A 23,934-nucleotide genomic window follows, 5' to 3' on the forward strand; every position below is an offset into this window, starting at 1 on the left:
GTTGCAATCTGGGGTTTGGTGTATCATACAATCTGCATGGGCAGATTTTGCTTATGGAACTGTCAATCGGCGTTATAGGATGGATAGGAATTGAAAAAGTCAAATGCCTCTACCAATACTCCCGCTTGGAATCACTGTGTCTATTTCTGGTATGGCATATGAATCACAAATCCGACTTCACTTATTTGAGAGAGCGACAGGACCTCATGTATAGTCATGGTGCGACTCTTGACAATCACATTGTCTTCGTCTTAGGGCCTAAAGTCCCCGGGCTATCTGGCCACTTTCTGCTCCTCCTCATCTGGCGTTCGATCACCTTTTAGCTCTTTCGGATTCCATGAAAGCGCGCCCCTTGGAACAAACGTCGACGCCAGAATGACTCCCGCCATAACGCTATATTGTACGCCTGTCTCCAACGTCAATACCTCCACTCTTGTAAAAGTGTGAAAACCTGCCTGCGACATATTTCATAGTCCCATGAACGTCATTCTCTCTGATATACGCATTGTCGATATAGTTTCCCATCACTGGACTCATAACTGCATAAAGTACAATATACGTTGAGTACAAGCAACTCATAACTGCACTTAGCGGGCTGATCCTTTCATATTTCCCTCCCGGTGTCTCCTCATTCTGTAGTTGGCTCTGGACATAGGCAACCAGACTCACATCACCAGCGGCCCATCCGAATGAGAGAGGGGTGAATACCCCGGCTACTACCCATGCTTGACTTAATTTTCGAGGTGGAGGGTACCAGGAGACCAGGAACCAGACAATCGAGAGCATCGTAGAGTCAACTCGGATCCAAGGGAGGGGTGTGTGGACTAGACTTGTGAACAAAAATACGAATAAAGCCCCGAGAAGTTCGCCAAAGTTCGATCCAGCTACGATAATCTGCGACCAAGCGGCATTCCCTTGATGACAACATCAGCCTTCCATTCAAGAGTATTCCCTGCATTGTGTGAGGCGGAACGTTAGGTGTTCACACTTACCAAGATACCTTTGAGCGACAACAGTTGCAATATTGTTCTCTAGAAAACGGTGTCCGTACAATGCGAGACTGTAGCCAGGAATAAGCCAGATGTACCTCCGAGAACTGAACAGGATCTTGATCCCGAGGACAAGCGATTTGAAGAATACCACGAATCCTTCAGACAAGCCGTCGATTATGACGGTGAAAAGTCCTCTTCTCCTGTCGACATTCTCGAGACTGGCTACTTCTAGTGCTTTATCATTCTCAGCAATAGGAGGTACAGAGATGAGTCTCCAGATAACTGACGCTGTTGCAAGGAGTACGGGTGTGATGATGAACGACATGTTGTTCCCCAAATACGGGATCAGTGCCAAGGAGGTCGTGAGTGCTCCGCCGGTCCCAGATACTTCGTAGAGAATATGAACGATCGAGTCCATACGAAGTAGCTTCTGAACGTCGCCTCCAACAAGGTCTTTTGGTATCACTCTTCGAATCGTTTCCACCATGCCGTACGCTAGGCCGGTGAAGCAGTAAAATGGTATCATCACATCCGTATTATATGTCCCATAATATCCAAAATCATCACATCCATGCTTGTCATCCCATCTCCTAGGTTTCACTCTCCCTCCAGTCGCAGCATCCACGATCAACAGCACCGCAGTCAGAACTCCAAATGCCAAGACCGCTCCTGAAATGACAGTCTTCGTCGGATTCTTCTTAATCAACGGCGTGACGAGCATTGAACCAAGACATTGACAGGCCTGGTTCAGTCCCGTGAGTAACCCAACTCTCTCGAATGTTCTGGCTGGGTTTCCTGCAAGTCTTGCTTCGCGGTCGTAGCGACTTGTAGCGAGGGCGATGATGCTTCCATTGAAGGCTTCGATTCCGAATTTATAAAGCATGATTCCGAGGATATAAATTATGATATTTCTTTTCTCGGTGGTGGTGAAAATAGACCAGCTGTTCCGGATCGAGTATATCTGTCTATTCTGGTATTCGACGTGCTTCTTGGATGTCTTTGGCAAAGATCCATCTTGCTTATGAGAGTTTATCATCGTAAGATCCGTTCAGAACAGGTCCAGATATGTCTTACATTTAATCCATTGGAATATTAATGAAAAGCAGATTATCAGGGATCTACGAGCTGAGATGTCTTTTAAAAAGAAACTCGATTGTCAGGTCTCACATTATCGTATAAGTGTAATTGTGGTTGAACGTCATCGTGGCCCTGATCTAAACCTAGTCTTAAGAAATAAAACCCATCTCAAGAGTCAAACGGATTACGCCGACCAAGTGGACACGCTATTCTCAAACCAACAGAGTTAGTATAGTGGCCGCCGGGAAAGAATGCCGTTTTATCTTGAGATCGTTGAGAGTCTACAATGTAGCGCTTCAGATCTAGTAAATTGAAGGTCTTTCTGGGTCTTTCAAGTCACACACTAGCGAAAGGCACAGTAGGGCTGAACATGTGGAGGTGGAGCTCGTGCCGTAGTTCCAGAATGTGCCGAATATCCAGTACAATACCACAAACATGCCACTGCTCTGCCATATCCAACTTGGCAGGCAGTATTTTACATTTTCAAAAGGAAGGTCAATATTCTTGACTTCAGAATAGATCAGAGAACTAGAGCTGTTCATTTGTCCAGGGAGTTGTTTAACCATTGGCACACAATATTCGATCCAGCAAGCATTCACAATAAAGTGGTGGTAGACTCTGCATCTTTTCTATCCATGTTTCACGTTTAGGTGTAGTTTTCAAAGAGATAAAAGTATATTATGATATTCGAGCTGTTAACTAAGGCCGAGGGGTCACGCAAATTTACCTGATGAATTCTTTACCCATGCTGTTTAGTTAGCCATCTGTCTGAACAAACATTCTAAACCTGACTATCTGTAATGTTGAACTGGGAAGTTATTCAAGTTAGGTGTTAGTATCGAAATGACCATATCTTTGATCAGTCAAGTCACGAAAAGTTTGAGGTGCTTGCGCTTATATATCAACGGATACAGCCCAACACTATTCAGGCTTCTTCTCAACACCAACACTCGTTTGTTCTGCAGAGCTCGAATCGCTCCTGGGTGTAGCAGCCTCCATCCTTTCCCGATCATCAGAATCCACGTCGATAGATCCTCCAATTACACCGGGCGCATATGGTATCTTTCCCTCCCCTCGTCGCGGAACAGGTACAAAGACATCAAACCAGCTAGGAACAATGAAACCAAGTGCGATGATCACTAATGCGAGATGTCCAACTACGAATCCGAAGATATGCATTGGGTCGTTGCGTACGGCGTAGAATCCGGGATAGGAGAAGCCGTATACGATGGCGAGAATTGGTGCTCCCAGGTAGCGAAGTGTAGGAGCCCAGAGCATGGGGATCTTCCAGTTCTTGCCGGTTCCAACAATCAAATTAAGATCATGTCTCAACATGTTTCCCTATCGAGATTAGTATAGTTTCTGAAGAGATTCGAGTGCTCTTACGGAGTAGAAAGCTAGATAATAGAATCGACACAATGGAGGATTCCTGCCCCAGAATTTTGGGACCTTTGAATCTGGAGTCTTGCCTATGAAGACCGACAGGATGGTCCCAGCGATGAATAGACCAAATCCAAGACCGGCGCCTGCTGCAGGGCTTACAGCATGGGCTACTGCTACGCCAAATATCATAGCACCAAGGAAGGCCATGTTATAGATTGCGAATGCTGGCCTCCCAACCTGTCCAATGACATCTTTCATGCGGTAGACAGTAGTAGCTGAAATGCATTCGGACAACACAACAAATACTAATGCTACGTCGTTGAGCCACCGATCAACTCCTTCAAGTAGATAAAAGCCGAACTGAGTACAGTACATCAATGTCAGGAGAAATGACACGATGACTAGAATCGTGACGATACCCCAGCGAGGTATCTTCTTCTGTGCGTCCATAGTGAGAGTGACAGCTGCATCGAGCATAGCGAATGCGGAACTGAAGCCAAGGACCATGAGTGTAAAGAACAGAAGCACAGCCCATAAATTTGCACCTGGCATCTCTGTTACAGCGAGTGGTAATGTGATGAAGCCGATTGTGAAGGAACCAACTCTCTCGCCGGGTGTTGGAGTCATGCCGAGGAAACCGATGACACCAAAGACGGCAAAAGCTGCGATAATTTCGAACAAAGCATTGCTACATACAATCATGATCGAGTCCATGACAGCGTTCGAGAATTTCTGGTTGTAGGATGCGTAAGAGGTAAAGTAACCGAATCCGACTCCAGTGGAAAAGAAGACTTGTCCACATGCAGTCTGCCAGATCTGACCTCTAGCAAGTTGGTCGGCGTTGAATTCTCCAACGTAGAGTTTGATACCTCTACCTGCATTTGAAAGTGATGCAGAGCGACCGATCAGGACAATCGTCATAATGATTGGCAATCCCATTGTGAAGTAGACAACTCGACCTGTCAAGCCCACTCCTCTGAAGATGCATAGCCAGACAAGAAACCAGGTGAAGGCTGACCACGCAACAGTCTCTCCGATCAGAGCAGTCCCAGGATACTGAACGTAACCCGATCCTGGAGCGACTTCGACCCTCGCGACGTTGGCAACGACATCACCCATGTAGAATTCCTGCCCGCGGCCAGTCCAAGGCAGAGGGCTTTTGAAAGAGTTTCGGAAATATATCATGATCCAAGCGAGATTTGCGACGAAGTATGGCCCGACTACAAATGCTGTGTAGAGAAGACTAAGTCCAACACCCTTGAGACGACGATTTATATTATTGTATGCAATGACGGAGCCCCCACGATAGGCCTGACCAATGGCAATTTCGAGGACGAGAACAGGAATGGCAATGATGGAAATCGCCATAAGATATGGTATGAACCATTGCAGGCCATTGTTGTTGTAAACTTGGGAGGGAAATCGAAGGAGGTTTCCCATTCCCGCACAGCCGCCCATGGAAGCCAGGATGAACGATGTTCTTGATGGCCACTGATCCCGTCCATCTTCAGAGGTTTCTGGAGCCGGAGCCAGCCATTTTCCAGCCTTCTTGAGGGCATTCATTGTATATTAATGAGATTCGAAACAACTACTTATCGTCATGGGGCTGGTTTCGAAGTGCTCCTAGCTGAGACGTAAAAGTACCGAATGAAGAAGGATTCTGTAATGACAGACTGGTGGAAGAAGAAAGTTTGCTTTTATTTGATGGTGGAGGCTTCTGTGTAGCTCTCCGTCATCGTTCCTTGGGACCGACAGTCGGATCCAATATTTAGTATGGACCTAAACACGTCCAAGACAGGATCCGGTACATTTGGGATGCCAATAAAGCTAGTTTGTATAAAGGTGAAAAAATCAGCCATTGTTGCTTGGATTTTGTAAATTGTAGTGAACGATGTTGGCACTGTCCGTCATATTTCCTGGGCAGTCTGGGCTCTGACCTAGGACAAGCAAATGGACAACCGCTTGGCGCCGGATCAAGACCGTTTTATCCGACCTATTTCGTCTCCAGACTTTTTGGATCGTACGACCAGCCTAAGTGGCATAGGCGCCAAATGCTAGAAATATGTGACGTTTAAATGTGAAGAGGATTTGATAGTGCAGCTCCTTGTAAACCGGCTTAACAAGTCTGCTCCCAAAGAGCATATGGAACGTACTAAAACACGACTAAAAATATGTCATGAATAGACAGATTCATGTAACGCAATTGACAGTCTCTGAGCTGTTAAAATAAAAGCCACCAGTCCTCCTCACTGGAGGCTGACCACACGAGAAACACAAAGGAAATATCGTAAGCCGCTGCATTCGACGCCTACTGGTCCAAAATATCAATTCTGCCAACAAGTCAATGAGTTGATAACTTCAACTCGGGCTAGGGGAGAGATTAAATTTTGCTATGGCTGTTGTTACACTTTTCATACTCGTCAATCGTACCATTTATCTCAGACCCAACAAGAACTTTCCACCACCTTCCTTGCCTCCCTCTCCTCCACCTGGCAGATACGTAACATTCGGGTTACCAGCCAAAGTCTGAGCAATCTCCCTACTAGCCTCAATTCTTCTGATCATGATCAAACCATCACCTGCCTTAGCAACTGCCTTGCTAATGGTATCGGCGGACTCGGCTTCACCCTCTGCACGAATAACGTTGGCCTGTCTCTCCTGCTCTGCCTTCTCGACAATGAATCTTGCTCTCTCAGCATCTTGTTGCGCAATCTGCTTCTGCTCAACAGCTCGTGTAAACTCCTTGCCGAAGGTCATGTGTGTAATGGAAACGTCCTCGAGAGCGATGTTGAATTCTTGAGCGCGCTTCAGGAGGTCGGTACGTATTCTGTTGCTGACAGCTTCACGCTGGGTGATGAGTTCTGCGGCGTCGAATTGGGCGACAATCGATTTAAGGACTTCGTTTCCAATGGAGGGAAGGACTCTCTCATCGTAGTCTTGGCCGAGATTCTACTCTTTATTAGCACAACTCTTCACTTGAATACCGTACAACATACCTGGTAGATCTTGGGCAGGTTCTGAACCTCTGGCCTGTGCAAGACTCTGAGAGTCAAGCTCACCATCTGCAAGTCCTTACTTCCGGTAGTCGTGGAAATGTTTCTTGGCTTGGTCCGTACATCGTAGATAATGCTCTTCTGTAACCACGGAATCAAGAAATGTGTTCCCTCGTTCACAACCTTCTCCTGCACACCAGACAATCGATCGAAGATGACCGCTCGAGTGCCACCCTTAACATCGTAGATGGAGGCCTGGGCGAATGAAGCTCCGACAGCGAGAGGGATGGCGTATTTGTACAGGGACTGGAGTGCTTGAGCCATCTTGACGGATGGACTGTGGATTGCGAACTTTCGTGATGGTATTCGAAATCGAGCTGTAGCTTGCGGCTGTCTTGAAGCTCAGTGATGAACATCTCTTTACTTTTCGAAATACGCTAGTAAGCCCGGGGTAGTCGGCCTTGGCGACAAGGGAACGGCCGACATGATCTTTCAAGACGACGAACCTCCATTTCCACGTCTGCACTCACAATTGAACGACCAGTCGCTTCTCTACACAACAGTCACGATGAGACCATCTCAAATTCTGCGATCCGGTGGCGATGGAGAGGTTGGAAAGTACGGAAAGTGAGTAGCTCCAGAGTTACGATGCAGCAAAAGCTCTTCCTGTTTGTTCCGATGGGTTGGCAAGAGGGCTTTGGAGAGGCATTGAAGCTATAGATGATGGTGTTGCACGTAGGCAGATACTAATTGGTTTTTTTTCATAGGTTTCTGGGAGGATGGGGTAACCTTGGTGAGTGTTGAAAGCTCTTGGGTGTTGATTTTCGGCCCGGTCGGATTCGCTGCAAATATTTTAATGGACGAGGCGGCAAACTGGACTGGATTACGGGCACGGCATCTGATATACGAAGGCCTTCGAGGACGCATATAGGCGATTCTGAAAGAACGAAAGTTGCGGTGCTAAGGGGCATCCACGATGGTTGGATGACTGGATCGCGAACGGACGCAGGTTCTGGATCTCGACTTTGCATCACAGATTCGCACCTTTGAGGCAGTTGCTCGGTCGTGGATCTACTGCACAGAGTCTGGCCCACGATATATCAAGCCGAAACCGAACTTTTAGAGCCGTGGATTTTTGCGGAGCCAAGGACTTCAGGAGGTAATATGACCAGAGTTACTAACGTCAATTCCTTCAGGTTCCCAAACACAGAAGGGTATCAACTCCTTCGCACTCAGTGCCAACCGTCAACGCCCTCTCGCTGGTACTCTTAACGCAGCCATTTTCAACACCTGGAGACGATTCAGCCACCAAGTCCTCTACTTTGCTCCTCCTATGATTATCGGTTACCTTACTATGCAATGGGCTATTGAGAGGTTTGTTTGCATTCATATGCAACAGGGATTACCGCTGACATTGACAGAAATGAATACTTGAACTCCAAGCCAGGTCGTGCGGAGTTCGGTGATGAGGAATAGATTCCTAGCATGGTTCAGTTGTAATCAGGTCTGTGTTGCATTTTAGCCGACGATGTTCCAACATGAAGAATATCTGATGGCTAGCAACATGTGGTGGCAGGGAGACTTGGGGCTGTACAGTATTAGATTGCGTTGAATGGATGGACTTATGGACATTTTCACATGGAACTCGACTCACTGTGTTAGGTACCAAGGACTGGATTGTTTTCCCCCGTTCAACCGTGCTGAAGATGCAACGCTGTTTCTTCCAAGCGGATAGATCGTCTCCTACAAGTGGAGGAGCTTTCAAGTGTATTCGCTCTTGCAATGTCCTAGTAGACATAAAGCGATAGGCAAGTACTGATCAAATGACTAGTCAGAGAACATGAATAGGGTAGTAACGGCATTTTCATATCGCTACGGGACTATCACATTCTTTACTTCAAAGTATGGATGGTAGTCCATAGCGTTCAATTTCGATCTTCATTTTGTCATTTCAGTTTCAAAGCAGTCACTTTCCACTATCCATCTCTCATACAGTCATTCATCAATCATCAGCTCATCAGACGAACTCCTCATTCCCTCACCCTCTACCTTGGTTCGCTTTCCATCCAACTCACTCATCCACCAACTCCACTCCCCTCCTCATATCCCATCTCCCTCCTCGCCCTCTCCAACCTAACCCTCTCTTCAGAATCCATCCCCTCCCCAAAACTCCCCTGGCTCCTCCTTGTCCTCCCACTCGCACCCTCCTTCCCTCCCGTACTCATTCCAGAACTATTATTCGCTCTCCCTGTATTCCCCACCGTCTCCCCTCCAAATCCATGCTCACTGATAGCTTCTCCGAACCTTACATTCTCGGCTGTCTTCTCGCCACGAGCGGCCTTCTGGGAGGCGCGGTGGACGTCGGCTTCGTTGTCTTCGGTTTCTGCGGTAGCTGGGAAGGGGTAAGTGGTGGTATGTGGATTCGCGTTTATAGTTGACGGAGTTGATGTGGATGGGGATGATAAGGAGTTGAGGATTTGAACGAACCACCGAATTGACCAGTTGATTTCTTGGGGGACTTGGTAAATGTATCTTGGGATTCATATCTAAGTAGCAACTCAATCAGATGGGAAGTTCTTTTCCTTTATATTGGGGAGCTAGGACACTTGCTGTGTGTTCTCGCCACCTGGTTCAGTATCCATGAGCTTCGTGTTCGTTGCTTTTGACATTGTGGGATATGATTGTTTTATTTGCTAAGCTGACTATGAGGGTTTAAATCATTCAAGTAAAAGAGACACAATTGACTCTCAAGAAAGGTGTTTTTGTTTCCAGCTTCTTCATCACTCTTGCGGGGTTGAAGCTCTCAATGCTTCATGACGTATGTGGGGTGAGCTCAACAGTTTCTTTACAGCCAGAAGAGTACAAGATCATTCCAATCAGTTGCATTATCCAATTGGCTATTACAAGCTTTAATTTACCCCAAGAAATGTAGCATGAGCAGAGTACATGTCTGGGTATTCTATGATACATCAATGCACAGCGACCATCGTACAACCACCTCTACCTCAATTCAACTCCCAACTCCTTCACCAGCTCATGCCTTACTTGCTCGTGCAATTCATTGACCTCCGCATTTGTCAATGTCCTCTCTAAACTCCTATAGTTAATTCTATAGCACATGCTGCGCCTCCCGGTCTTCGGATGCACAAACTCATCCGTCAACTGTACATCTTCCACAACATCCCCTCCAATTCCTCTTACAATCTCCATCACATCATTCTCATGAAAGTTCTTCGTGGTGTTGCCACCAGCTGCAGATGATGAAGATCGAAGCCAGAATGCAACATCTTTGTAACACGCTGGATACTTTGAGAATGGGACGAATCGCTTCAGGTTGTCCAGGTTCTGGGACAGGCCTTTAAATTGTCCGAGGAATCGCTCGTCTTGTGACCAGAAAAGCCGGATGTCAGGAATCTCAAAGAGAAGCATAGCGATCCTCTCAAGACCGATTCCAAATGCCCAACCCAATTGATCAGGCACATCTGCATTTGTGAGAATCTCCTGCTTTACTACTCCACAGCCCAAAACTTCCAACCAGTCGCCTTGCCAGAAGATCTCCAGTTCCCAGGATGGACTCGTGAATGGGAAATAAGCTTCTATCCATCTAACCTTCAGCGGCTCATCCACAAACCCGGGATCCGCAGCCACAGCAGCTTTCTTCGCTCTCGAAAAGATCTCCACAACCATCAACTCTAGTGATTTCTTCAAATGCGCAGCGATAGCCTCCGCTTCTTCCAACGAGTGGTCTTTCTGCAGTGGGTTTCGCTCAGGATGTGTAGGTGGATTCGGATCCTCGACTTTCATCTCATGGGTAGGTAACGCAGCGATGTCTTTCCACACCGCAGCAGCAATGTCCCTGTTCGGGACTTTCCTACGATCCCACATACGCGCTCCTTCCATTTGGTGGAAGATAGGGTAATGGCTTCTATCAATTGCATCTCTTCTGTATACATCTGCGGAGATGAGGTATCCCTCGCTCTCGTTCGCGCGGAAGACATCTGCTTGGTGGGCGCTGGTGTGTGTTCGAAGGACGGTCTGCCCGTTGATGTAGTATGTGTCTGTTTTACTGCGCCCGGGATGATCTGGTGGGAAGCCTAGAGAGTCGAAGTTCTGAAAGGTGGTTACGATAGGGGAAAAGGTGTTGTGGTATTTGTAGGTTGGGGTGGGGAATTTGGATTCGATTATTGAACGGGTGAGGGAGATGGGGTGGTCGGGTTGAATGTGGAGACGCCGGGAGATGGAGGAGGTTATATTTGGGGCAAGATTGTGCCATGAATCCTTGGTGTAGGATTTCCCTTCGAGTTGAATAGTGGGTTGTGAAGCTATAGATATTAGTAAAGTTCGCCGCATGTTGAATCACTTACTGGAAGAATTATGCAGGCATTGTGTACATCTCCCAATCCGTCTCGAAGTTGCATTTCCAAGGCCAATGAAAAGAGACAGCGCTTCACTTCCAGTCGAGACCCGTTGTCTCCTCATAAAAGTTCGCATTTTCAATAAGGAAAGCTAGTTACCTTTCCAGGAAAGATTCGTTCAAGCTTCCCCAAGCTTCAGAATCCCAAGAACAATTTAGGCTCATTGGTTATTCCGATCCGTGGCCAGCTCCGATACAGGAAACGAAAGCGAAAGCTCACCGATGACGATGCAGGTGTTGAGGCAAGTTTCCGAGGTTGTCGGAAGAGAAGGGTTGACATCCTACATAGGCAGTCTCAGTGTTTGCTCAATACATTCAGTGAACTCTTCATGGTTCTATCATCGATCTTCACCCAGTGCCGTGAACTCAATTCGCAATTGTAACCTTAGCACTCCAGTCATTTTCAGTGGGTCTGCAGCTCTCGGACATTTTTTTTATTTTGATCCCAAGACAAACGAGCGAACGAGGAGCTCCTCAAGTCCTCACCCCCATCTTTCGTCCTTCCCACGAGTCCGTCGCGTCGTTCTGAAGAAACGACACGGAATGCTCAGACAAGAACAAATACCATCATGTCGTCCGAGACAGCGTTGAAGCCATCCAAGCAGGTCCGCAAGAGGACTCCTGCGAAGAGAGATCCGGTGCGGTATCCGTTTTGGTTCGGGGGAAGCGCGAGTTGTTTTGCAGCTTGTGTGACACATCCTTTGGATTTAGGTATGTCCTTCCACCCTACAAGCAATCATGATCTACTAACGCATTTAAAGTCAAGGTAAACAGTGCAACTTTAGAGAGCAAGACCCAAGCTTATCCATCTAGGTCCGCCTACAAACCCGCCGCGGCGATGCGCCCAAAACAATGATAGGAACCTTCGGGCACGTCTTGAAAACAGATGGAATCCTAGGTCTCTACCGCGGACTCAGCGCCTCCCTCCTCCGTCAAATCACCTACTCCACCACCCGCTTCGGCATATACGAGGAGCTCAAATCCGGCCAGAAATCCAAGCCCACATTTCCGACCCTGATCGCCATGGCATCGGCATCCGGATTCATAGGAGGTGTAGCAGGAAATCCGGCAGATGTATTGAACGTGCGGATGCAGCACGATGCGGCGCTCCCTGTGGCAGAGAGGAGAAATTACAAGAATGCCGTGGATGGACTGATACGTATGACAAGGGAAGAAGGCTGGAAGAGTTTATTCCGAGGCGTGTGGCCTAATTCCATGCGTGCTGTTCTCATGACTGCTAGTCAGTTGGCTTCGTATGATGGGTTTAAGAATGTGCTGATTGAGTTTACGCCCATGGAGGACAACCTCAAGACGCACTTCTCTGCTTCTTTCCTGGCTGGTTTTGTGGCTACGACGGTATGCTCGCCGGTGGATGTGATTAAGACGAGAGTCATGTCGTCGCAGGAGAGTAAGGGTTTGGCAACACTTCTGGCAGATGTGTATAAGATGGAGGGTGTAGGATGGATGTTTAGGGGTTGGGTACCGTCATTCATTCGCCTGGGTCCACATACCATTGCTACGTTCCTATTCTTGGAGCAGCATAAAAAGATCTATAGGAAGTTGAAGGGGATCGAGGAGGGAGAACAGCCGATTTGAGCAGTGTCATGGTTGATGAAGGTTTGGTAATTAGATATGCTGGGAACACCACTGGGTGACTTAATGAGGCGCTGGAGTTTTTGCAAATCTGCGGTGTTGGGAACACATAGATTAGAGGCATAACACCGGCGTTCTGTTCTGTATTATAGGGTATCATCATAATATCATTCTCTGGTCTATTTTGGCCATATCCCCTCAATGCCCAATATTTTCCTCCCAACGCCTGCCAGTTATGCAATTGGTGGTACAGTCTTTCTAGTTGGCCCAGAACTTATTATTTGAAATGTAGAACGAAGCCAACTGCCTCTAATTCCATCCGTTTGCTCCGTTTTGACCGTATGGTGTTGCTCCGTAAGGTGTAGCAGCACCCGCGCCAGTTCCCCATTGACCAGCGGCAGCTCCATTGCCATAAGGTGTAGAATAGCCACCTGCATCGTCTCCCCAGTTCTGGCCTCCGTTCATGTTGACATCTGGACTTCTTGGTCCGTCCTCGTATCCATTAATGCCGTTCGCTCCCTCGTCGCCTTCAGTCAATTCTTGAATCACAGAAGCCAACTTCGTCTGCATAACTTTGATACCCTGTTGAATGATGGCATCCGGGTCCAAGTTTCCCACACTCTCAACCTCGAAGTAGAATTTGCTTGGGACGGCATCGTAGTCAAAGGGCACGCCTTCTTGCTCTGGCTCCTCCCAATCGGCGTACTTGCTCTTTGGCCTGGGATTGTCAACATCGATTCTCCAATAAAAAGTCCTTTCAACCTTACCATTCGGACGCAGCATCCGCCTCGTACCATAGATCTGTATGTCTCAGCTTGTTGTTTGGATCGTATTCGAAAGCAACAGCGGATGTGGGTGCCCATTTCGCATGTTCCTTAGCAATACCCTTCTTTGCGATACACTTGATTCGAAGCTCTTGGTTCTGGCGCAACTTGCAAATCACGGTTCCCTGACCTTCTGGATCCGTAATGACTGGATTTCCCACCCATTGGTTTGCTCGTCTTGGGTCAACCACTAGATCCCGCGCATAAACTTTCATGATATCTGTGCTGGTGCATTTTGCCTGGAGGTTCAGGGTGACGCTGCAGAGTTCGCAGTACTGTTCGCATTCGCAGTCGCGGGTGTATGCCACATCCTCAATATTCTTTGACACCAGAGGAATCAGACCCAGTCGGTGAGCGATAAACTCATCTGCCAGAACTGATGTATTGGCCTCGATCTCTACCAAATCGATTGCCATTGTTGGGACCTCGGCCATGATGACTCGGCGCAAGGAATTCGCGAAGGCGAGGTCGACATTCTCAAGTTCAAAGTCAACATGATCGGAACCAACCTATCGCGCGTGAGCTTCATCTTGATCGCCTCTTCAGAAGCTGTTACCTCAGTAATTTTCACAGATGGCCCAGAAGCCTCCGTGTCCATCACCATGGGGTCGAAATCCATCTTGGGCAAGACCAGGTATGCGCGCAGCAGAGGGATCGTAAAAGGGATGAGCGATGGCGAAAGCTCTACAGAGGAGACGTAGGCGGTCTGCAAGGCTGGCGTATAGTTGACAGCTCAGCCTTTTGCTGTATCCAATTTACTGCGCTGCGGTGCTGTGTAGGGAGATTGGAGTTACGAGTCTTCGAGGCTGAATCTGAAAGCCGCATCTGGCACGCTACTGATCGGTCACGTGAACGTACTCATTTGACACTGCCTTGGACTTCTTCCACTTGAATTGTCCTGAAAGTATAATTTGTGGTCCATAGAGGCAGTGAACATGCTTTGTCACCTCAGGCTTCTTAGGTGACCTCGATGTCGATGTCCAGAGATCGGCCGTCTTGTCTTGCCAAAGCCCCTCCAGTTACTCCGCCAAAAGTCAAACAAACACAAAAAGCATATGACACTTTTGATACTGCCCTGGTGATCAGGATACCCATGTCAATGAATGACCAAACACGATTGTAATTCACAGAACGCCTTATTTCTTGCCGCAGCAGTCGAAGGTGTTTCATGGCCACCTCTTGACCGCTTGGAGATACCAAACAATTCTCAAGCGGATTTGCCGCTGTTGAGCATGTGAGATCAGGAGGGCGTCAAAGATCTTGACCGTACCAGCCCTACAACGCAAGCTGAGTTGACTATTGATCCAAGAGCCAGCAATGAAGAACTTCCTTGATAATTGGAACTAACGGCATAAACCCTTACCCAGCCCCTCTCAACAATCCGACAGATCCACAACTGCCGCAACGTATGCCAGAATGGATCGGATAACTCCTCCTCCGCATTCTTTCTCTCCATGGCCAAGCCTCTCTCGAACGTGATAGAGCGCATACCTAGTGTCGTGAGGGCGATCGAGCCAATCCTCTGACGGGCAGTGTTGACAACAAGCGAGAGACTATGCTCGGCAGGGAAAATTACTGATGACGGAACAGCAGCTCCACAGAGGCTTAGGATACGGCACGAGTAAGAGGTTGGAATCAACGGACTCGCTCCGTCAGTCTGTGGGGTTCCAGAAGTCTCTGTTTGCGTCTTGAAGTGCTGTTGGCTGGGGCTGAGTGGTCAGAAATTTCCGTTCAAGAGCATAGCCTCGAAAGGCCAAGCACATCTCGGCTTCCAGCGCATTGCCGCATCCACGCTTGACACTTGACCGACAAGATAGATAAACCACCCAGATGCCTCTGAGATCTTTCTGGTAAAGACAACAGCTTGACACTCACAACAGTCACTTGCATTGCACTACACTCAAATACAACAGACTAAACCAACTCTTTATGCGATAGCACAAGCTTCTCAACACCAACCTTCAAAGATGTCGACCGATACATTATCCTCCCCCACCTCTCCCAACTCGCCACCAACATCTCGACCATCTTCGCGCGCATCAAGAGTGAAGATGTCTATCGATCTTTCTGCAATTCCTCCTTTGCAAATGCCCACACCTCCATCAAACACTCTCATTATTACGAACCTGCAGGATTCCTCGGTATTCCGCGCCGACAACCTCCAAACCATCCGAGAGCTTATCAACACCTCCGCCCCAATCCACTCATGGGCACCTCTCAAATCATTCCGACGCATTATTGTCTCTTTCTTCGATGAAGCATCTGCCATCCGAATCCGCCAGATTCTCGACGGTGAAGCCATCATGGGTGAGCGCGTAAAAGTCTACTTCGGCCAACCAACCTCCATCGAAGTCAAGGATGAGCACCTGAACTTGCCAGACGCAGGCAAGCTATTCTTCATCTCGCCACCACCATCTCCACCTCACGGCTGGGAAATGAAGCTCGAGGATGCGCCGAATAAGCTGGTACATGCAGAGGATCTGGCGGAGGCCTTGGCCAAGCTGCATGCTAAGCCTAGAACTGACTTGCCGGCCAGTCCGATCAGTGATGGAGAGGAGGGCAGAGTCATCAGGACGAGAAGCGGCTCCAGTACCACCATCTACAACCCAAGCGAGCATGGCCACAGTCCGAACTTGCCGGCTATTTCGGTGGAGGATCTGACAGGCGAGAATGAGATCAGCCCGATCGAACAAGAGAAGCCTATTTTTGCGCATACGTCACGGCCACCCGTAGAGTTGATGGAGCAGAAGTCATGAGAATGGGAACGGAACCGAGCATGGTTATTTGAGATGGCATCTGGAGTTCATTGGTGGCGTACCAGGGAAGCTCTGCGTTTGCATCGAGCATGTGTCTTTGGCGTTTGCATGATGAGGAATATGGAAATTGTACAATAGGAACTCATTGGATGAGAGTAGATCTCATCGCTGTAATAACAACCATTTCCATTTACTCTTTAATTCCGTGATATCCACAGCGCCCTTAGGCCACCGAAAACTCCCCATGTCATCCGAAGCCCAATCAATGAAACTAAACCCACGATCGTACTGCCTATGACAAACGCCTGCAAGTTCCGTCGTTCAACGACTGATTCCTTCCCTTCAGATATATAATCTCCCATGGAGGTAGTAGTATCTAGACTGGGAATATACTTGAACTCGAAATTCGTTTCTTCCCCTAAACCATGTGCCTTGTTCTCAACAATAACGTGGTAGAAAATGCGTCTCAAAGCCTGTAATTGTCAGTAAATCACTCAAATCTCGCAGTCCTACATACTTTGACATGCTTCCTATCCCACGATGCCACCGAACGATTCGTGTAACACAAAAACATGAAGAACAAGCACTGCCCAGCAACTAACGCCTTGTAGTACAAGTTCGGCTTCCCTAAGCCCAACTCATCCGCCAAATCATCCCCGTTCAGCCACCTCGCGCTCGCATTTAGAAAGTCCCGAGAAACATAAGCGGGCGGCTGTCCCTGCAACGAAAGGATGATGTTGTTCGCTAGCACCCTCGACATATCACTCGGCTGGATCTCCGAAATCAACAAAGATTCCATAATAGCTTTTGAACTTTCCGGCGTGGCGAAATAGTCATCTGGCGTCCCGACATAGTACGCCACTAATCTCCACAGCGCAAGATAATCCAGAATTTCTTGTTTACGGAGCCAGATCCCTTGCCGCGGGAAACCGACCCAGATCAAAGTGGAAGAGAAAGTACTGATAGTTCCAATACTATCGAGGTCGTTGATGGGAACACCAAAGTCTGAGACAGAGTAGTAAGACGGTTTCTCCTTTGCAAGGGTCATGATACGTCGTCGAACGGCGGCGTGAAGGAGGCGGACTCGGATGGTCGAAGCATGGCCTTCGCCGCCAGGTTGAATTGCTTCAATCGAGCGTGTTACTTGCAGGATATGTTGTGTCGTTTCGTACATTCGGGCTTTGGCGACTTTGGTTGAGAAGCCACCTGTTCGAGCGAGGACTTCGGATACTCTTGCTGCTCCCATGCCTCCTAGTAGAGATTGATATGCGAGCTTTGATGTTGTCAATATATGGCTCGACGGCAGAGATGAGACCACTTACAGCTGTGAAAGCTACTCCTCCGTATCTGTAGAATACATCTTGACCTCGAGCAATTTGGTCCCAGTCCACCCAGTCCGGAATAGTGTTCACTTCTTTCCATAGTTGGCCTAGTTTCTCATCTGAGGAAGCATTATCTCGTAACAGAGCGTACAAGTCTCTTCTCGGAATTTCGCTTGTCTCTTTGGAGGGAAATCTGCTTTGATTTCGAGGGATTTCACCTGTAGTAGGTGGTGAAATCTTGTCAAGGCCTGTAAATTGTTAGTCGTGGTAGAGCATATTGGCCCAGAATGTTGTCCAGGTGGATGTTCGTACACATCCAGGTGGCAAATGTAAAGCTTGACAATTCAATGTCCCTAGGAGCAAATGCCAAAGATAATTTGCTTACGATTCAAACATTCTTCTCCCAGTGTGTCATAAGAGAATTTCATATGATGCATATCTTCTGGCACCATATGCTGAGGCGTCCATTGAAAAGTATATCCCCAAGCATGGCGAGTATTTTCATCATTCCTCCTGAACGGGTTTGTCCACGACATATGTGCAAGAATAGAGGAAATGAAAGATCAATATTTAGGAAGCGAAAATATCCAACGAGAAAAGTATAATGGAACTGTATGCCACTAAGTGAATGTTCTCGTTCTAGGAAAGTATGTAGAGGGTTGGTAAACTTCCCCGCCATCATGAAGGGATCACATGGAAGCATCATTGATTCCACGTTCGGAAGCGAAGGCCTTGGTGGCAATAAACTGTTCAAAACATATGGCAGCATTCGGATACATAAAACCCCTGATAGTTCCGAAACTGAGGCTAAAATGGATAACTTCAAATAATAACACCAGACTCCGTTACCGAGATGTTTTTATTTTGTCAGACTTTGTACTCCATCGACAGCCCCTGAATTGCCTCGCTTGTGTCGATAAGACAACGATAACCGGGTACGGAATAAATTTATTCCACCTATATTCGGTACAGCAAGCAGCTTGGACTTTTTCACTCTCCTTTACCAGTCCACAACAAAATCGACGATGACTTGCCGCTGCACTGTTAATACCCTCAGCTTCTTTATTCGAAATGTAGCACATGTAGATGTCTCCTTGCCCAGGCAAGCAGCGCACCAAGTGCGAAGATTTCCAATTCGAACTGGAACTTCTCGAGCTCTCAACACACCTCTTTCATCCAGACGAACTTACTCTTCTGCAACATCTCTCGAAGCTGGCACAACGGAGCCTCAATCAGAGGCAACTTCTCAGAATCCAGTTGTGGAGTTTTCACTCGATGCGATAGATTCCATTTTAGCTGAATCACCGTTGAACTCGCCAGCCAAAAAAACGGAACCGAAGAGAGAACCAGAACATGAAACGCCCTTGGAGTCTCTGCTCAAGGATATGCCGCAGAAAAAATCCAAGAGTGAAGATTGGGCTGTAAGGAAAAGCGAAAATGCCAGAACCTTCACGAAAACGGATACACATCCGGCTGAGGATGGGTCAAAGAAATTAGTAAGGAGGACTGGAGGAACCGGTAACACGGGTCTGACAATACATTTCGATAACCCTCGGGCTCCTCCACGGCAGGACTCTTTATTAAAGGATGCAAGGTCCCAATCCAGGAGCCCCAGAGGCAGAGAAGATGACAGGCAACGACCTAAGGACGGTTGGGTTCCTCCTCCACGAGCACCCTGGATGATAGAGAAGGAGAGAATCAAAGCGAAATACCCAGACGGATACAAACCAATGAAGAAGCTATCTCCGGACGCAATGGCAGGTATCCGAGCTCTACACGCCCAAATGCCGGAATATTACACGACTTGGGCACTATCTCAGGAATTCGAAGTATCGCCGGAGTCCATCCGCCGAATTCTCAAGTCCAAATGGACACCTGATCCAGAAGAGGAGACGGATCGACAGCGACGATGGAAAAAGAGGGGAGAAGCTATTTGGGCCAGATATGCGGACCTGGGAGTCAAACCGCCTAAAAAGTGGAGGGAACTAGGTATTGGAAATGGAAAGCCAGAATGGATGTTGAGAAAGCAACTTGAGCAGGATAGACCAGGACCTCCAGCTCTCGTTACTACAGCCAGACGGATTGTACAGAAGCCTGAGTCTGGTGATGAGGCTGGAAGCCTTTCTGATAAGATGTTGTAGGATCATTTGGGAAAGTTATGCTGGTGTTACACGGTATTGGAGAGGTACTGGATTCCGCAAAGTGATTGGCGGTACAGATGGAAGCTAGCCTTGCAGCTGGAAGACTGCGCAAGCATCTTCTCATGCTAAAAGGTAGCCTTGCAGAGATCTGTAAACCATGGTTCAGCTGGATCTTGGTTGAAAATGGCAGTCCTAGGAGTAGCACCCTGTACATAATTTGATTGGTTCATGCTATATCCATAGCAGATGTATGACATTGAAGTTTCTTCACGGAAGCCGTTCTATTTGTCAAATGTTGGCCATTGATTATGGGGAAACACATCGCATTGACTATTTTTTTGCTATTTCGAGAGGCATATTGCAAGAAGAAAAGTTGGTACCGATAAGGAGAGATCTCGGATAGGTAACAAAACTTGCACGTCAGGACTACATCCCATGTCCATGTGATAGCCACTGAATTAAGGACTGAGATGTTCTGTGGTGGCCAATAAGGAGCTTCAACAGCGGCATTGTGGTGACATTGAGGGCTTGCCCGTTATTGCTACAGGGAACCTTTCCTCTGTGGCCCCCTGAACACGCTGCAAGCGGCGCGCTCGCACAGGCCTTTCTCCGGGCTGACAAGCGTCGGCTCCTCTGCAAGCTGGGGCACGGATGCACTTTAGATACAGACGAGTCTCCATCCTCGAAAACAGAGTTTAGTCACTGCACTTTTCTCACTGTCACTGTCGTTCAATTCAATTCAACTCACTTCTGTCGCCGTCGTGTTTTACAGCTCTTGATCGTGACGATCTGCCACTGTAAGTACAATGCTAAACCATTAACGGATTGTTTGTCGTGCAAGTCTAAGACAAAATAAACAATAGCATTTGTTTCCCATGTTCGAGCTCACCCCAGCGAAAGCGACAACGACAATACCTCGCACTTTTCTTTCAGGAACAGAGAGGCAATACTCGAGATCACGAATCGATTCCGATAGCCAGCTTCCGAGTCCAATTGATCACCTCTTCATGGCTTGATTATGGCGTCAACTCCGTCGAACCAGCGAACATTCGCAGCAAATACAGGACTCGGCCTCAAACTCACTCCCTCGAACTCTCCCTTCCCACGTACACCACGCTCACCATTCAAGCCTCGCGGGTTATACGAGTCCGGATTATCTCTCAAGAGGATAATTGGAACCACAGTCTCTTCGCCTACCGCTTTCGACAGCCTTTCATCTTCCCGACTATTTGCGTACACAGCTGGTGCGGCAGCTGTCGTGGTCAATGTTGACGATACCTCGAAATACTCCCAGCGGTTCTTCAGAGCCCGTCCGACTGCCGTTGCTTTAAATACGGCAATTGCGACATCCTTTTCACCTTCTACGCCCACGAATACTGCCAACGATAGCCGCAATAGAGCGGTAATAGCTCTACGCGATTCGGTGGTCCCTTATTCTCCTTCTACACCACATACGAGCTTGGAATGGGGTGACTCCTCGGCTTCCAAGACGTGGACTAGCAGGGAGAGGATAAAGGCGGCTACATGTCTATCCATAAGCCAGGATGGGAGGTTTCTAGCCGTTGGCGAGGTAGGAGTTGCTGGTGTGGGTGCTGTGTTTACCGCTTGTTGACATTGCGCAGACAGGATATTCGCCTCGAGTTCTCATATTTTCTCTCCAGGATACTTCTTCCGACAGGCCCTTGGCGATCTTGAACGAGCATACATTTGGTGTTCGCGCTGTTGCGTTCAGTCCGGACCAGAAATACCTGGCGAGCTTGGGGTCTCCAAACGATGGATTTCTTTATGTTTGGTCGATCAATCAGAGAACGGGTGCTGCGAAACTACATTCTAGTAACAAATGCACCAGCTTTATCAAGCAGATGGTGTGGCTGGGAAGCAGTATAGTCACGTAAGCCTACTTCAGGAGCTCTGGGAATGCACATCTAATGTTAATAGCATCGGGACTCGACATATTAAGATATGGAGAGTGGAAGACAGTCGGCCAGTATCACCATCAAAACAGCGTTTTGCTCTTGATGGAACACCAATACCACTACCAGCAATACCTACCCTGAAGACCTTGACAGGAAGAAATGTCCTACTTGGTCCTTTGGTAGAGGCGACATTCACGACTTTGGCAGCAATCTCGGAACATAAAGCAATCGTCTGCTCTGAGAAGGGGGACGTATGCTTACTTGACGATACAGAAGGTTCAAGACTGATGAAGCTCGCGACCACCGGTTTCAATATCACATGTATCGCCGTGGATACGGAAGCGAGAAGAGTACGAATCGGAGGACGGAATGGGAACGTGAGGTCGATGAGCCTAGACCATTTATTGAATCCTGCGACACCTCCCGAATCTCCAACTCCTTCGGTCGTGGAGTCTAACCCGTCAAATGACGCCGGACGTCTCTGTGCAATGGGATACGCCGCTAGAAGCTTGATAACTGTCGATTCAAAACATTCGATAGAGATATCAATGCCAGGATCAGATGATGCGGATCCCCAAATGCAGAACACACCATTTCCAGCGCATGGTGACTCGGTACTTGGTGTCAGGCTGCTCTCACCCGACAACGAGATGAAAGCTGCATTTCTAACCTGGTCTGCAAATGGTACTGTCGTCTTCTGGGATCTAGATGGTAGCAGTAAAGCTTCCTTAGCAGTGGAAGTAGAACAGCTCCCAGCAAACGAGGAAGAACTTCCGAACCAGTGTCAAATTGTGCGCGCTTCGAAAGGAGTCGCATTTCTGGTTACTGGAGATAGGTATGGGGTATTGAGAGTGATAAACCCAGTTACCCAGAGCTGTGTCTTCGAAACGAGGGCTCATATGTCGAACATTCAAGATATTGCAATCTACGAAACCGAAGATTGCACATTAATAGCAACCTGTGGTAGAGATCGTACAGTCCAGCTGTTCCGGTTGATGTCAGATCAATGGGTTCTGATGCAGACACTGGACGACCACTCCGCCAGCGTTTGCGGCCTGTTCTTTGCAGAGAATGGTGAGAAGTTGATCTCTTGCTCTACAGACAGAACAATTCACATCAGACAGATAGTGAAGAAAGATGTGGGTGGTCAGGAGGTGATGGGAGCGGTACCGGTCCGCATCATCACACTCAAGGCAACTCCAGTATCGATGGCTGCCTGTTTTGCGGATCAGATGGGCAACTTTGTGGTCTCTTTACTGGACAGGACTGTGGCAACCTATGAGATATCTAGTGGGCGACTTATCAGTTCCTTCAAGGTTAGCGATAACGAGGCACAAGATGCTGTGGTGTTGGATTCTCTGGTTATGGGCATGCCGAGCGTTTCCCCTGGACGGCCAACCATACTTGCCGGAGTTTCGAGTACAGACAAGTCGGTCAGAATATATGACGGAAACACAGGCTCTTTCCTGGACAGAGAATGGGGACACACAGCTAGTGTCACTGATGTGGCGTTGCTCGAAATCCCTGATTCTGACCAGAAAACTCTTATCAGTACAGGAGCTGATGGGACGATCATGATCTGGGATCTTTCTCCCAGGACACCTGAATTTCCGGAACCAATTGACGCGAATATAAATCGTGATCCATCTCCTCCCAAGGACACAGCGTCGAGTCGGCCGCCGCTCAGACGAGTACTTTCAAAGGCAGAATTAGCCGAATTTCAGCGAGCCTCACCTCTTTCGACACCAACAGGTAATCGTTCACCACCGAGAGCAGTTCGAAGGAAAACATCGAGATATGGACTCTCAACGCAATCTCCTACACTGGCCCCACCTGTGCCTACCGTAAACTCGAAGCATTTCGTCTCTGCGTCTGACGATTCAGGTATCCGCCGTACGGTTCGAAATCGATCACGGAGCCCACCAAGTCCGAAAGGAAAGGATATGAGACGTCCGTCACTTGCCTCGCTTGACTCCCGAGGAAGAACAAAGAGTACAGGAAACTTTAGTGAGTTCGGCACATTAAATATGGCGACAGAGCAAGCCTGTCGAACACTTCGAGCATATCGGAAGAAACTGCTCTCATCCGAAACAGTAAGGGAGGAAGCTTTGCAGGAATTGGACCAAGAGCTGCGCCTCACGGCAATGGCATTAGGGGAGAAGAATCTGAAGGCAAAAGCCATCAGCGAGACAGTCCTGACAGGATTGCTAGATTCGTACTCTGACAGACTGGTTTCATTATTCGACGAGAAACTCAGGTTATCACGACAAGATTCGAACGAGTTACCGATTCCAGAACTTGAAGAACGACCAAAGACAGCTGGCACTATACCACTTGCTTCGCCAGCAGCAATAACTTAATTTGCAGTTCACTTTCGCTTTACATTCTAGACGGGTGCTTCGTTCGTTCGAAAATTTGCTTTACTAGGGAAGAGCATTTGGCGTTCAGGTTGGCTATGATCTCTAGGGCTAGGGCGGGGCGTTCGATGGGGTATCTGATTTTCTTGGGCTTTGAAGTCAAGCT

General features: G+C 48.0%; 12 protein-coding genes across 12 annotated transcripts; 5 read left to right on the top strand and 7 right to left on the bottom strand.

Annotated features, from left to right (window-relative positions):
* Positions 1–21: 21 nt before the first annotated feature.
* Positions 22–2,118, bottom strand: ONS95_007328 (uncharacterized protein). Its single transcript, XM_058500831.1, has 3 exons — positions 993–2,118; positions 456–914; positions 22–406 (listed from the first exon to the last, which is right to left on the bottom strand). Exons 1-3 carry the CDS (start codon positions 2,026–2,028, stop codon positions 273–275), a joined length of 1,629 nt encoding a protein of 542 aa, XP_058349648.1. The 5' UTR covers positions 2,029–2,118; the 3' UTR covers positions 22–272.
* An 872-nt stretch (positions 2,119–2,990) lies between these two features.
* ONS95_007329 (uncharacterized protein) lies at positions 2,991–5,015 on the bottom strand (the record flags this gene model as incomplete). Its single annotated transcript, XM_058500832.1, has 2 exons — positions 2,991–3,410; positions 3,456–5,015. 2 exons carry the CDS (start codon positions 5,013–5,015, stop codon positions 2,991–2,993), a joined length of 1,980 nt encoding a protein of 659 aa, XP_058349649.1.
* Positions 5,016–5,885: 870 nt separating this feature from the next.
* Positions 5,886–6,769, bottom strand: PHB1 (Prohibitin-1, subunit of the prohibitin complex (Phb1p-Phb2p); the record flags this gene model as incomplete). The annotated part of the gene is made up of 2 exons (XM_058500833.1): positions 5,886–6,401; positions 6,449–6,769. The coding sequence occupies 2 exons, from the start codon at positions 6,767–6,769 to the stop codon at positions 5,886–5,888; spliced, it is 837 nt and encodes a 278-aa protein (XP_058349650.1).
* Positions 6,770–6,962: 193 nt separating this feature from the next.
* ONS95_007331 (uncharacterized protein) lies at positions 6,963–8,133 on the top strand. Its single transcript, XM_058500834.1, has 4 exons — positions 6,963–7,072; positions 7,213–7,238; positions 7,642–7,819; positions 7,867–8,133. The coding sequence occupies exons 1-4, from the start codon at positions 7,014–7,016 to the stop codon at positions 7,919–7,921; spliced, it is 318 nt and encodes a 105-aa protein (XP_058349651.1). The 5' UTR covers positions 6,963–7,013; the 3' UTR covers positions 7,922–8,133.
* ONS95_007332 (uncharacterized protein) lies at positions 8,134–9,316 on the bottom strand. The gene is made up of 3 exons (XM_058500835.1): positions 9,056–9,316; positions 8,933–8,991; positions 8,134–8,837 (listed from the first exon to the last, which is right to left on the bottom strand). Exons 1-3 carry the CDS (start codon positions 9,112–9,114, stop codon positions 8,521–8,523), a joined length of 435 nt encoding a protein of 144 aa, XP_058349652.1. The 5' UTR covers positions 9,115–9,316; the 3' UTR covers positions 8,134–8,520.
* A 129-nt stretch (positions 9,317–9,445) lies between these two features.
* ONS95_007333 (uncharacterized protein) lies at positions 9,446–10,936 on the bottom strand (the record flags this gene model as incomplete). The annotated part of the gene is made up of 2 exons (XM_058500836.1): positions 9,446–10,767; positions 10,810–10,936. 2 exons carry the CDS (start codon positions 10,934–10,936, stop codon positions 9,446–9,448), a joined length of 1,449 nt encoding a protein of 482 aa, XP_058349653.1.
* Positions 10,937–11,428: 492 nt separating this feature from the next.
* Positions 11,429–12,455, top strand: DIC1 (Mitochondrial dicarboxylate transporter; the record flags this gene model as incomplete). The annotated part of the gene is made up of 3 exons (XM_058500837.1): positions 11,429–11,570; positions 11,621–11,625; positions 11,673–12,455. The coding sequence occupies 3 exons, from the start codon at positions 11,429–11,431 to the stop codon at positions 12,453–12,455; spliced, it is 930 nt and encodes a 309-aa protein (XP_058349654.1).
* Positions 12,456–12,761: 306 nt separating this feature from the next.
* Positions 12,762–13,895, bottom strand: RPB3 (45 kDa subunit of RNA polymerase II; the record flags this gene model as incomplete). Its single annotated transcript, XM_058500838.1, has 3 exons — positions 12,762–13,170; positions 13,220–13,785; positions 13,833–13,895. The coding sequence occupies 3 exons, from the start codon at positions 13,893–13,895 to the stop codon at positions 12,762–12,764; spliced, it is 1,038 nt and encodes a 345-aa protein (XP_058349655.1).
* A 1,348-nt stretch (positions 13,896–15,243) lies between these two features.
* ONS95_007336 (uncharacterized protein) lies at positions 15,244–16,032 on the top strand (the record flags this gene model as incomplete). The annotated part of the gene is made up of 1 exon (XM_058500839.1): positions 15,244–16,032. The coding sequence occupies one exon, from the start codon at positions 15,244–15,246 to the stop codon at positions 16,030–16,032; it is 789 nt and encodes a 262-aa protein (XP_058349656.1).
* Positions 16,033–16,229: 197 nt separating this feature from the next.
* On the bottom strand, positions 16,230–17,791 carry ONS95_007337 (uncharacterized protein; the record flags this gene model as incomplete). Its single annotated transcript, XM_058500840.1, has 4 exons — positions 16,230–16,505; positions 16,550–17,305; positions 17,355–17,602; positions 17,740–17,791. The coding sequence occupies 4 exons, from the start codon at positions 17,789–17,791 to the stop codon at positions 16,230–16,232; spliced, it is 1,332 nt and encodes a 443-aa protein (XP_058349657.1).
* A 568-nt stretch (positions 17,792–18,359) lies between these two features.
* Positions 18,360–20,021, top strand: RRG9 (Required for respiratory growth protein 9 mitochondrial). Its single transcript, XM_058500841.1, has one exon. The coding sequence runs from the start codon at positions 18,380–18,382 to the stop codon at positions 19,493–19,495; it is 1,116 nt and encodes a 371-aa protein (XP_058349658.1). The 5' UTR covers positions 18,360–18,379; the 3' UTR covers positions 19,496–20,021.
* Positions 20,022–21,335: 1,314 nt separating this feature from the next.
* ONS95_007339 (uncharacterized protein) lies at positions 21,336–23,771 on the top strand (the record flags this gene model as incomplete). The annotated part of the gene is made up of 1 exon (XM_058500842.1): positions 21,336–23,771. One exon carries the CDS (start codon positions 21,336–21,338, stop codon positions 23,769–23,771), a length of 2,436 nt encoding a protein of 811 aa, XP_058349659.1.
* Between the last annotated feature and the right edge of the window lie 163 nt (positions 23,772–23,934).

Source organism: Cadophora gregata, assembly GCF_030347475.1.
Source record: "Cadophora gregata isolate MNR1 chromosome Unknown scaffold_19, whole genome shotgun sequence".
NCBI lineage: Eukaryota > Fungi > Ascomycota > Leotiomycetes > Helotiales > Ploettnerulaceae > Cadophora > Cadophora gregata.